We start from the raw sequence: 13,487 nt of genomic DNA on the forward strand, positions 1-13,487 counted from the left end.
ACTGGAGTGGGTTGCCATTTCCTCCTCCAGGGGAGCTTCCTGATCCAGGGATCAAACTGTGTCTCTTGCATCTTCTGCTTTGGTAGGCAGGTTCTTTATCATTAGCGCCACCTAGGACACTACTTTCTGTAGCCCCTGCATGTTCCTATTAAAATATCCTTCCTACTGGAGGAATCAACCTGCCTGACTTCAGGCTCTACTACAAAGCCACAGTCATCAAGACAGTATGGTACTGGCACAAAGACAGAAATATAGATCAATGGAACAAAATAGAAAGCCCAGAGATAAACCCACACACCTATGGACACCTTATCTTTGACAAAGGAGTCAAGAATATACAATGGAGAAAACACAATCTCTTTAACAAGTGGTGCTGGGAAAACTGGTCAACCACTTGTAAAAGAATGAAACTAGAACACTTTCTAACACCATACACAAAAATAAACTCAAAATGGATTAAAGATCTAAATGTAAGACCAGAAACTATAAAACTCCTAGAGGAGAACATAGGCAAAACACTCTCCGACATAAATCACAGCAGGATCCTCTATGACCCACCTCCCACAGTAATGGAAATAAAAGAAAAAATAAACAAATGGGACCTAATTAAACTTAAAAGCTTTTGCACAATGAAGGAAACTATAAGCAAGGTGAAAAGACAGCCTTCAGAATGGGAGAAAATAATAGCAAATGAAGCAACTAACAAAGAATTAATCTAAAAAATATACAAGCAACTCCTGCAGCTCAATTCCAGAAAAATAAGCAACCCAATAAAAAAACGGGCCAAAGAACTAAACAGACATTTCTCCAAAGAAGACATACATAGGGCTAACAAACACATGAAAAGATGCTCAACATCACTCATGATCAGAGAAATGCAAATCAAAACCACAATGAGGTACCATCTCACTCCAGTCAGAATGGCTGCTATCAAAAAGTCTACGAACAATAAATGCTGGAGAGGGTGTGAAGAAAAGGGAACCCTCTTACACTGTTGGTAGGAATGCAAACTAGTACAACCACTATGGAGAACAGTGTGGAGATTCCTTAAAAAACTGGAAACAGAACTGCCATATGATCCAGCAATCGCACTCCTGGGCATACACACTGAAGAAACCAGAATTGAAAGAGACACATGTACCCCTATGTTCATTGCAGCACTGTTTACAATAGCCAGGACATGGAAGCAACCTAGATGTCCATCTGCAGATGAATGGATAAGAAAGCTTTGGTACATATACACAATGGAGTATTATTCAGCTATTAAAAAGAATGTATCAGTTCTACTGAGGTGGATGAAACTGGAGCCTATTATACAGAGTAAAGTAAGTCAGAAAGAAAAACACCAATACAGTATATTAACGCATATATATGGAATTTAGAAAGATGGTAATGATGACCCTTTATGCAAGACAGCAAAAGAGACACAGATGTAAAGAACAGACTTTTGGACTCTGTGAGAGAAGGCGAGGGTGGGATGATTTGAGAGAATAGCATTGAAACGTGTATATTATCATATGTGAAATAGATGACCAGTCCAAGTTCGATGCATGAGACAGGGTGCTCAGGTCTGGTGCACTGGGATGATCCTGAGGGATGGGATGAGGAGGGAGCTGGGAGGGAGGGTCAGGATGGGGAACGCATGTACACCCATGGCTGATTCATGTGAATGTATGGCAACAACCACCACAATATTGTAAAGTAATTAGCTTCCAATTAAAATTAAATTTTTTAAAAAATCCTTCCTTTTACTTCACTTTTCTAACTCCTTCCCTCTCCATCCTGTGATCTAAACCCTCCCTCACCTACTCCCAGGCCCTGGGTCTGAGCTTGCAGGGTTAGGGCCCCCTCCAGTCATATGATCAATGATCTAAATGTAGTGAGTGGCAGTTTCCCAACTTCAAGAGCACCCTATATCGGCCACGCCTATAGCATCCTATATTGGCCATGCCTAGAGTACGTTGCCCTCTTTGTTCTTAAGACTCCGTCCAGCCCCCATTTGTTATCAGTGCATCTCCTATAGGAAGTGCAGTTCTTCCCAGCCCTGTGAAGAGATACGAGGTATGCTGTCAGCTGTAGCCAGGGAGGATGGGGACCTGCATCTGGGGACCACCATGGAACCTTAAATTGGGCGACAAAGTCAGAAAAATGTCACCCACCAGGAATGAAGACAGTTTAAAGTGAAGGCACCATGGCTGCATCCGGCCAGCTGCTGAAATGATCATCTCCCTGCAAGAGCCAGCCTCCCTCCTGGGCACATGATTAAACAGCCTGGCCCAAGTCAGCCTGAGCCAGATCCTGTCAGCTCTACAAGCTGTGGTCTATGATAGGATGGGTTCAGAGGATGTGCCCCATGAGTCTATCGCAGGAAGCAAAATCCTCAGACATGTCCTGTCCCGGCAGGACCCCAACAACCCTCATGTCAGGCAATCTGCACACAGGCATTCTATGTGGTCAGTTTTCAAGCCCTTTTTACAAGGGGCTGCTGGGTCCTTAGGATTTGGGGAGCAGCTTCTCAACTCTGCAGCACAAGTGCCGATCCCAGGACAGGCTGGCCTAGCCACGGCCAGGAGGGTACATGTGCTCCAAGGTTGCCTGGTGCCCACCACCTTCTTGTAGGTGGTGTCCTTTGAGACTAACAGGACTTGTTTCTGGTTCAGTTGCAACTGAATGTGTTAAACCATATGCTCTCTGTGGACAAAGAGCCCTTGGGACTGTAATGGCACCTCGCCCTGGAGGTACTTAGCAAGCTTCTGATTTTAATTCAATCACAGACAGTCCTGGCTACTGTCTCCCAAGCAGACACCTCACTTCGTCCATCCCTCTGCCTCACACTGACGACTCAGGTCAATTCTGGCTCCTGGTGGCTGCTGGCAGGTTGCATGGCCACTCCCCCTGCTTTCCCATTTTCCTAGAGCTGCTGCTGCCTCCACCCACACAGTCACCACTGGAAAGCCTGTCCTTGTGGGCAGAGCTGGGGGCACCCGGCAAACCCAGACGAGGGGCAGGTGACCCAGGCCCGCCTGGCACCAGTTTTCTCAGGAGCTGTGGGTGGTCCTGCCTGTCATTTGTCCCATCATGTGCAGCGAGAGGAAGTGCCATGGTCCCCCAGAGAGGGTCCAGGGGACATGGGCTCCCAAGTGCAGCAGCAGCTCTCCTGAAATCCCGAGACAACCCTGGAATCCCAGAACAACGCCCCTCACCCACTTGTTTCTTCCTGAGTCAGTTCCAGGTGGTGGGTTTCCTTTATCTGCAGCCGAAGGACTCCTGGTAAGGACAACTACCTCACAGAGAGGCCAGGGTGAAACCCCCACAGCGTGGAGCCCACGGGCCTGAGGCTTCCGGCCACCATGCAGAAGACGAGCTGCAACCTAACTAAACGACACTTGTAGATCCAGCTGAAGACACTTGCCGTCTGGGCTCCCCAAGGACAGAAAAGAGGAATCTCTACATCCAGCCCCTCCCTCCCCTGGCCCGAAGTGGATCTGTTTGCCTGACGACACCCTGGAGCTGGGGCTGTGTGATTCTCCCACGACTTTGCTGTAGCATCATTTGTTAAGTCTCCAAGACATTGCAATAAAACCACATGTAAAGCCATCTCATACGCTGACCAGTGCCCACATTTAAATGTTGTGCCTTGGAAAGAAACACAGGTTCCTCTGCCATGGAATGTTAACTCTTTTATTAATTTAGGGTTAACACCGTGTCTGCCTTGTGAATTTCTTTTTCGGAGTTGTGGACTCAATCCACAACAGCTGGGTTCCCCCCAGCTGACCAGTGGCTCGCCAAAGGTGTTAGAGACACAGAGGGGAGCAGGACGAAAGTGGAGAACGAGCTTGAGAAAATTTAAGGCAAATGTTAATTCCCATATTAAAGGGACTTCATCGAGCAGATCTGTGCATGTCAATGAAAATATATGAAATATTTGTCAAAATAATTAACATCGGTAAAAATTAGAACATGTAGCTTATAAAATGCCCACACAGGTTTGGCAGAAGTAAATCCAACCGTGTCGACAGGCTCACAGCAAACACAGACACAGGCGAGCCCACCTTAAGACAAGTGTCCTGAAAAGCAGGGCCCACGGGCTTTCAGAGCAGCTCCATGGAAGGGAAGTGACTGACAACCAGCGATTCACGGACAGGCTTACATCTTGATAGGAAGAACTGCTTGCTTGCTGGGGCTACCTTCCATCAGGTAGAGGTGACCGTTCAGACCATGAGACTAGCAGAGGCGTGGATGGGACGCAGTGACCCGGGGCCCTCGGCCCACTCAGAGGTGAGGGCTGTACATGAAGGAGGGTCTCTCCATCCCGTCCCACTGGGATGTGACTTTCTAAGCCATGGCTGTGGTTTCAGAAGTCACTGACCATGTAGAAACAGACGCTCCATCCCCAGTGGTCACAGGTTTTACGCTCCCAGATCTGCTCTGTTGAGTCTGACCAAACCGCGTCCCAGATGGCGGCTGGCAGAGAAGCAGGTGCGCCACAGGCCCTTCCTCGTGGGGCACAGCCAGGGTTCTTCGGGCGGCACAGAAGCACGGGGAGGAGGGTGCTGCTTAGGGCCATGGGGCCGGCCTTTCTGCTTTGGTCTTGGAGATTCAGTGAATGCATGGTCCCCGGAGCTGTGGATCCCCAGAGTTCATGCTGCTCCTGCTGTGACTTGGCCAGAATGCAGCCAGCAAGTGGGTGTGAGCGGATGTCGCCACTCCCGGGACAACTCCTCCAGGCACTCCCTGCCCCCACCTGGCCTGGGTGCCCAGAGTCGCCAGGAAGGACCTTGCTCCTAGGGAGACGGAACTGTCAGATGGGGGTGCCATCCCTGAAACAGGCTCTGGCCGACAGCCTGGAGAAAGGTGGACGGACAGACGGATGACGGGAGGGGCCCTGCCCTGTGCAGGGGCCGGGTGCCCCTACCCGGCCAGGAGGCACGTGCGGCAGCAGAACTGGATGAAGAGCTTCCGTTCACAGAGCCGGTTGGATTTGACCATCTCGCAGAATGTCTCATCAGCTGGGTTCCCACAAAGGAGAAAGGAGGGACAAGTCAGACATGGGGGCTAGACATGGCTGCTCCCAGCTCCCCACTCCAGAAGGCAGCCGTCTGCCATCACCCCCAAGGTGACAGGTGGCCAGCCCAGTGAGGCTGGGGCTGGAGTTGGGCCTGGAGATGACGGCGGGTGGGGGAGGAGACGGGTTGGGGGGGTGGGGGGCGCAGGGTCTGGGGATGCCGGGCTGTGCTGGGAGCACTCTGTGGTCACTGTTCCTCTTTCTGGATGTGGGAGGAAGAGGGGTCAGACCTGGTGGGGGCAGGGTGGGGGCTGCTGCGTGATGTCGGGGATGCCCCAGTCAGGGAGGAAGGATGATGAGAGGAAGGGCTTCATCAGGGAACCAGGAATGGCTGAGGGAGGGGAAGAGCCAAGCCACTAAGGCCAGCCTTCCCCTTGGCAGCTGGCCTCTGGGGACCTGCACTCATGGGGCAGGGACAGCCTCACTTTCTGGGGCTGGGACCTCACCCGAGGAGGTGGCTTCCTGAAGTAAGTGTTCCCTGGCCTTAAAGGAACATGAGTCTCCAAGCCAAGGAAACCACAGAGCTCCAAGGCAAGGAGGCCACCTCATGGTCTGCAGGGCATGCCCGGGCTCTCTCTGGGGGCTTCACACTGCCAGGCCCAGGCCACTGCCAGCTCCATGCTCAGGGACCTTGTGGTGCTGGCAGCTTCCACTCCAGCATGCCAGCAGGCTCTCAGCGCCCAGAGACAGCTTCAGGCTGCTCATCCCTATGCTTCCTGAGCCACGGTGGCTCCTTACCATGGCACGTCTGCCCACGGCCTCTGCCCTGGTCTCCAGCCCAGAGTTCTGTGTCAACTCTTCCTTTTGCCTGGAACCCCCAACCTGGTCCCTGAGTTTCTGCTTTCACAACCTATCCTCGCCTCCCAGTCGAACAGAGGCCCAGGGCTCTCCCACAGGACACACACAAATCCTTCCTGTGGAACTTGTGGGCCTTTCCTAACACGTGCCACCACACCCAAGTTACCTGGGGCTACTGGAGTGAGAGTGGGACAATGTCCGAATCGTTCCTGAGTCACTCGTTGGACAGACCCACAGTAGCAGGGTGGTGGCTGGATCTTCTCTGGTTAGTGTGAGGGCCCTGGAGGGACCAGCCTGTGGCCCCTGCCCCTCTCTCCCTTTCTCTTTGGCTGGGCAGCCAAGGGGCTTGGGTCCAGCCCATGCCCACTCACCATTGCTGCATGTGTGGTTGGTGATGCATGAGGTCCCCAGCTGTGTGAAGCCTGCTTTACACCGGCTGCAGTTCCTGCTGGAGCCTTCACAGCTTAGGCAGCTCTCGTCACACCTGTGGGGACATGGGCTCCCGATAAGGAGGGGCCCCACCACTCTGGCCCTTCCCAAGGCCCTCTGGCCGGCCTGCCTGCCCTCCCTCAGTGCCCCTGGCAGTAACCCTGCCCCCACGGTGGTCTCTCCTCCTGTCTGACCTCTGTCACCAGTGTGAGAGATAGGACCCAGGAGTCGCTGGGGCGCCACCCATCAGGCTCAGCCTCCTTTGCGATGAGGTTGGCCTCACCCCCCGGGGACAGGGCTGGGGGTGCCCTCTCAGTCCTGTCCCGGAAACAGGACCCAGGACTACTACCATCGGAGTGCTGTGATCTTGGGGGTCAGCACACTCTGGCCTTAGGCCACACCAGTAGCTTTGCTGGGACCTGTATTGTCCATCTACAACCAGCTGTGGCTAGGCTGCAGTGCTGGGGACAAACAGCTGCTCTGGAGACTGGACGGCCAGCCCAACCTACAGGGCTCACCGTCGGGCCCCTCAGGAGAGCCAGCCGACGCCGACCTGCTCTGGGCCACACACGGACCTCGCCTGCCCCTGCCTCTCCAGTCTAGCTCCACTCCAGGCACCAGGTCTCCCCAGACCCGCCTTGCCGCAGGCCCAGCAGGCCCGGGAGTGGGCTCAGATAGGCAGGTAGTGTGGCGGGCAGGAGGCGGCTCAGCCAGGCCTGGGCCTGCCCCATGGAGCAGCTCCTGGCATGGGACAGGTGCCACTTCCAGTCAGTCCCCCACCCACTACCTCACCCCCAAAGATCCCTGTGACTATGTCCTCCACCTCCGCAGGGTGGCACCCACTGCAGCCCCACTGCCTTCCCCCACTGCCAGGACCACTGCCCACCTGCATCTTCAGGCTGCTCTGGTGACACTCAGACGGCAGAGGCCTGCCCGAGTCCTGCCCTAACAGTGAACCCGGAGAGGCCGGGCCGGGGTGGGAGTGTGGTGGGAAGGCTGGGAAGGCGAGGCTAGCACCCCCTCAGGCAAGTACCCCCCGCCCCCTGAGTTGCTCTGTCTTCAAAGAGGTTCTTACTCCTCTTCCAGGTCTTCTTCCTAAGTCTTGGGGTGTCCAGACCTCGTCTGAAGTACTCAGTGTGGACTGTTCTCACTCTCAGCCCTGTCCCTCGGCTTCATGGGTCTCCTCAGTGCTCAGGCTCCAGACCAGCTGGCTGGGCCCTGCCCCCTGAATCTGCCCATCCGTCCTCTCCAGGAATGGGCCTGGCTGGCACTGGACCGTGGGTCTTGGAGAGTCAGGTACCCTGGGAGCTGCTGCTGCCCAGGCTGGGAGAGGCCCTGAAGAGCCAGGGGACCAAGGCAGTCCGTCCTCCTGAGGGAGCCACACAGAGCGGTCTTCAGAGCCAGGGACCAAGGCCATCCATCCTCCCAGAGGAGCCATGTGGAGGGGTCTTCAGGGCCAGGGGGTCAGGAGGAGGAAATTCGCTGCAATGTCAGCATCCACCACCTTGGTGCCCCATGCAGGCCTCTTCCTGGGATGCACCTCTGAGACCTGCTGTGTCGGCCTCAGTGCTGGACCCCGCTCCAGGCTGAAAGCCTCATCTCCCATGGGGGAGAACACCCAGAGAGCTCTGGTCTCTGCAGCCCAGGAGGAGCTTTCCTGGGGCTGGGAGATCTCACAGTGTGGGAGCACTCTGCACCCCCAGGGGTCCAGGGTGTCTGACAAATAAGACTGTTATCACTACAGAAAGTGTAGTCCCTGGGCTGCTGCCCTAGAAAGAGTTGGTGAGTTAAAATCAAGGTTGACTTCAGATGCTGGTGTCAAGGGGCCTGCACGGACTTGGCCAGGCCAGGTGAAGGCAGCTGGGCAGAAGGGCTGAAACGCCAACCCTCCTGTGTGGGTCCTACAAATGCAAGGACCGGGTGGTATCTCATTGGCTTACCACAGAGTGGTTGGTGTTCCTGTTTTATGTTTGGATGCTGGGTTTTGTTTTAAGAGGATAGGTTATAATCTGGAACAGTTCTCAAATATATCCTGGGGGCCTTGAAGATCCCCTGTGGGTCCTTAGCTGTAAGCTGGAAGATGGAGTATGGTCTCTCCACACTGCTCTGATGTGGGCCCCGGGCTCCCTTGTTTCGAATCTATTTCAGGCTCAATGTCAAGGTCTTCAAGGTCACCTGCAGACTCCTCATGGTCACTCTCACCCTGGACGAGGCAGGCTGCTCTGCCCTGCTCCTGGGCTTAGGTCACGAAGCCTGGCGTGAGGCAGGACAGGAGCAGGACAGGAGGAGGACACCAAGCAAATGGCCTCTCATCACTGCCCACGACCCATGATGACCAGAGTTCCCAGACGAGGACGAGGCACTGTGCAGATACAAAGGAGGAGCGGAAAAGGAGACTGGGAAGGCTTATGGCATCGCTGCAATGGCTGGAAATGGCTTTAGAATGAGGAGGCTGTCTGGACCTTTTCTTTTTCTCTAAGTTATCTAATTCAGAATCTAAGCAAACCCAACAGGTGGTTTCCTTATTGACACAAAGTGAGCACACTGTGGTCTGTGGCAGTAGGTCTCAATAGATACTCAGAAAGTGAACCCCACCCCAGTCCCTGAGACAGGGGCCTCCAGACCTGGTCCCTCCTCCACGGGCACTATGCTCAGCCATCTGGGGCTGGGCCGGGAAGTCTGCCTGGAGGAGGCACCTACCTGCGGCACACCTTGTGAGGCAGCCCTGGCATGTCCTCTGCGTAGAAGCCCTCACCACAGGCCGGCACGCATCTCCAGTCTTGGAAGTGGAAGCCTGAGGCACAGTGAATGCACTCCTCTCTGCTGGGCCCTGGGGGGGCGGGGAGAGAGCAGAGGTCAGTGACCACCCATCATCTGCTGCGTGTCACAGATCTGTGGCCTCGCCCGAGATCCAGGTCCTGTTCGGATGCCCCAAAAGCAAGATCACCCCCCCCACCACAGGTGCCCACCACATGTCTGCACTGGCCCCCTTCCCCACTCCTAGGAAGTGGACCTTACACGCCAAGCTCAGAGCACTCCCCCAGCCCTAGCCACATCCATCAGCCTGATTCTAAGGGCCTTCTTTCCCAACAGGCCTGGGCTGGTTTGGGCTAGGGCAGCTGGGTGTAGCCTTGAACTCAAAATGGGGCTTGACCACAAAAACTTACTCATCAGATTTCAGAGATGTAGTTAAAAAAAAAAAAACAACAAAGTAAAATAGCTCACTGATCTTTAAATATCAATTACATGGAGAAATGGTAATGTTTACATACATGTGGTTAAACATGATGTTCTACTGATTTCCACCTGCTTCTCAGGGTAACTTATACCTGCACCCGCAGCCCACGTGGTGTTTCGAGGGGACCGAATGTGGTGTGAGACGACGTGGGGAATGGAAAGAGGAGGTGTGGGGGCCAGGGGCTGACAGATGCGGTGTGAAGGATCAGGACAACGTCAACAGAAAAAAGCCACGCGGGCTCATGGAGTGGGGTGTGGGGACAGAAGAGGCAAAGGCTCTGAGTGAAGGATCAAGAGTCACGAAGGAAAACCTGCAGCTCAGTCAACAGGGCTCGTCAGCGTGGGGCAGGAGTGGCCCAGACTGAAGAGGCTGTGCTGTCCATCTGTCTGCCCACCTCCTCACCATTCACACCAATAGCAAGTGAGTGCCAGGCATCCACTCTGTGCCAAATCGCCCTGAAAGCACCTCACGGGGTGTCAGAGGTGGCCAGGAGGCCACAGGCTGACGACGCAGAGGGTCAAGCGTGGGGAGCAGTCATCTCGGATGTGCCCCTCACTGGACCTCCCCCCACTTTGATTGGGGTCTGGCCTCGGCTGGAGGCCTGGCAGCTTAGGCTGAGGTGTCCAGTTGTCTTCAAGGAGTGACTTGTGGACCTTGTGGACTTGAGGGTCTTGCGCCTGTGTCAAGGGAGAACCCCTGCAGTTGGCTCCACGCTCCAACAGTTGGTCCTGTGTCTCAGAGCCACAGCTGCTGGCCTGGATGGGGTTCTGAGCATCTGGGGGGATGGGGGTGAGGTGGAAGTGGGAGCCCGTGCGTGACGGGCCTTCGTGAAGGACAGGTGCCCACCGCCCGGGTCTGCACGGTGCATTGTCCCCCTGCAGCTGAGGTGTGGCGGGAGAGCCTCCCTGCAAGAGTACCTGGTGCACGTCCTTCTGGACTGACAGCTGCTCCTGTGCCCCCCTCCTTCCACCCCCACTTATCTCCAGGGAGTGTGTGCATTGGTGGCTCCCCACTGAACCCCACCCCCGCATCCTACCACCTGGGCCACTCCCTAGCATCTGCAGGGGTCTACTCCTACTCTAATGCTCAATTTACTAAACACAAAGCAGGTGAGATACGCTCAGTTGCGGCTGGAAGCCAAGAAAGCCCTGGATGGGCAGAGGCCCTGCCAAGGTGTGCGCCTCAGCACTGTTAAGACAGTACCTTCTCCATTCTGGATCTTTTACCATGAGAACAAGAGCCAGAGACAGAGCCGGGTCTCCTGCACCCACCAAGGCAGAAGGGCACCCCAGGGATCCCAGCCTCCTGACTCAGAGGCTCTGGGAAATGGATTGACCATCCCGGGGTCCCCGCCGCCTGGGGTGGGGACAGATGCCCCCAAGCTCTTGTGTATTTGAACCTCCCCACACGGTGCCCAGGACCCTCACAGACAGGGCAGCAGGGGCCCCTGACTGAAAGCAGAAGGGGAAGGCCAGGTGGCTTGGGCCTTCAGGGGCTCTGGACAAGGACCCTGACCAGCAGTGAGGGGCCTTCTGAGACTCAGAGTTGGAGGCAGAGTCCCTCTGCCCACATCAGCTGGGGTGGGTGCACACATCCCAGAGCATAGAGGGCACCTGGGCAGGTGGGCGTGGGTGCAGGGCAGCCCTGGGACAGCCAGGGCCCTGAAGTGACAGGTGGCTGGGCTGGGTGAGAGAACCCACAAGTGACTCTAAAGCCATCCACCAGCAGGCAGTGTGGGGGTGCCAAGAAAGGAAACTGCACTGAATGAGCAAAAGTGCTATAAAGACACACGCCTGGCTGGGTGTTATGGACTCAACAGACTGCGACATTTGAATAAGTGATGTCGGTGATGTTCCTTTATCAATCTGGGCTAAACAACGAGTCAGAGACATAGAACCAACATTGAGAGGCATCAAGGCAAAAAACAAGAGGGCTGCCCGACAAGCCCTGGCCTTCTGGGGGGCTGTCCTGGAGTGGCCCCGGGGAGGCATGGCTTGCTCCAGAGGCCTTAAGGTTATGGCCTTGGCCATGGCATGTCTACCCTGGAGGCTACCCTGTCTTGCCGGGACCCACATTACATCCTTAGTGGAAAGCTCATTCTTACACCCTTTCTGCAGCAAAAGCTCCACCCGATGTGGGTTTCCTAGAACAAGGGCCCCAGCGCTGGGTTTGGAAGGAGGGTCAGAGAAGATTCAACCAGAAATGTATGTGGGTCACAAACTCTGATGTGCGGCATCATCCACTGCACACAGCTCTGCAGCACGAGCCGACAAAACAATCACTCTCAGATTCTACACAGAATCTGCGCCTGGATGGCAGCTCTGCCATCATCCCTGTGGGGACGACAGTACACACACCCCCCTTACGGAAGCCTTTCCTCTGAGAGTGAGTGTTTAAGGTAAGAAAGGCCCAGGAACTAAGGCTATGTCTTAAGAAGCCTTCTCCTTCCTTCCCACTCAGAACTGACCCTGTCTCTCCCCGATGACTCTTGAATCTTTAGGACTTGAACCTCAGGCACTTGCCCTGGCAAGAGCTCGAGAGCAGTGAGCAGCCTGGCCTGGCCTGAAAGTAACCCCTGCCTGGCCGGGCTCCTAACACCAGGATGTGGGCCCTTGTGGTTTTTCTTAATTTTTAAAAATTGTGGTCAAATGTACACAACGTAAAATTTACCACAGTGACCACTTAACATAGTTCAGTGGCATTAGGGCTTCCCTGGTGGCTCAGACGGTAAAGAGTCTACCTGCCAATGCAGGAGATGCAGGAGGCATGGGTTTGATCCCTGGGTTAGGAAGATTCCCTGGAGAAGGGAATGACAACTCACTCTAGTATTCCTGCCTGGAGAACCCCATGGATGGAGAAGCCTGGCGGGCTACACTCGCAAAGAGTCGGACACGACTGAAAGAGTAGCAACACAATATTATAATACACCTGTGTCTTTCATATGTTGCCTTGGGCATGCTCAGAAAAACTAGGGTAGAGTACACCATAAAAAATACCTGGTCTGACCCTATGGTCAGTGGCATTAAGGAGATTCACACTGTTGTGGAGCCATTCCCACCACCGTCCATGCCCCGAACGTTTTCATCTTCCCAAACTGAACCTCTGTACCTGTTAATCACTCTCCCTCCTCCCGGACTCAACACTGCAACATCCACCCACAGAGCCCTAAGGGTCAGGGCTTTCTGGGTTTCAGGTCCTCCGCCCACCCTCCGGCCTGGGGAGCAGGCGTGAACTCACCCACGCAGGTCCGGCAGGTGTGATGGCACTCCCCACATCGGATGAGCTCAGAGTCAAAGTAGGTGCCTGGCTCACAGTCTGGAATGCAGCTGCCCCGGGCAAGGCTGGTGAACAGGGAAAAAGGCAGGTTTGCACATCCTTTCGGAAACTCTGATTGTATTAGGATTTGCCCTCAACATCTTTCCTAAGAGGAGATGAGAGGTGTTAGAACACAGGAGTTGGTGTCACTTCAGGTTCTGAGCTCAGGAAAAGTGGCTGGGAGGGATGCTCAGGCCTTCTGGTGGCCTTGTCCCCATGCGGGGTGCCGCGTCCTGTGCACTTTCTGACACCAGCCACTATGGAATCCGAGGCCCGAGGGGGTGGTGGGGTCACCCCACTGGCTCCGTCTCCCAGGGCGCAGCATCTGTAATGCGGGAGAGGAGCCAGCAGCACAATTCCTAACAGAATGACTTCTAAGCTTCTAGACAGTGACTTCAAGGAACAAGTGGTGTGTAATTTGATGGCATGAAATGCACTAAACCAACATTTCAAAATATTCCCATAAAAACCTTTAATCCAGTAAGATGTTTTACAGCAAACAGTAAGATGTTTACAGGAGAGCTCCCTGGAAGGAGACACAGGGCTGGGAGACAGAGAAGGCCGGGCGATGGGGCAAAGGGAGGAACCCCATATCCAGACCAGAAGGGAGACAGGTGGGTGGGGTTCGGGGCCTGAGAAAGG

The 13,487-nt window shown here is 54.7% G+C and overlaps 1 protein-coding gene across 2 annotated transcripts in view; it reads right to left on the reverse strand.

Annotated features, from left to right (window-relative positions):
- Positions 1-3,667: 3,667 nt before the first annotated feature.
- The window catches only part of PCSK6 (proprotein convertase subtilisin/kexin type 6), a 183,575-nt gene continuing 173,755 nt past the window's right edge, over positions 3,668-13,487 (reverse strand). For both annotated transcript variants that reach the window (XM_055417994.2, XM_055417993.2), the window contains 4 exons: positions 12,768-12,871; positions 8,993-9,122; positions 6,235-6,347; positions 3,668-5,009 (listed from right to left, as the gene is read on the reverse strand). In XM_055417994.2, coding sequence (XP_055273969.1) covers positions 4,912-5,009; positions 6,235-6,347; positions 8,993-9,122; positions 12,768-12,871 — 445 coding nt within the window. In that variant the 3' untranslated portion in view covers positions 3,668-4,911. The remainder of the gene's footprint in view (positions 5,010-6,234; positions 6,348-8,992; positions 9,123-12,767; positions 12,872-13,487) is intronic.

The sequence above is a fragment of the Moschus berezovskii genome, chromosome 21 (genome assembly GCF_049115385.1).
Source record: "Moschus berezovskii isolate FMDL1 chromosome 21, NW_MosBer_1.0, whole genome shotgun sequence".
NCBI lineage: Eukaryota > Metazoa > Chordata > Mammalia > Artiodactyla > Moschidae > Moschus > Moschus berezovskii.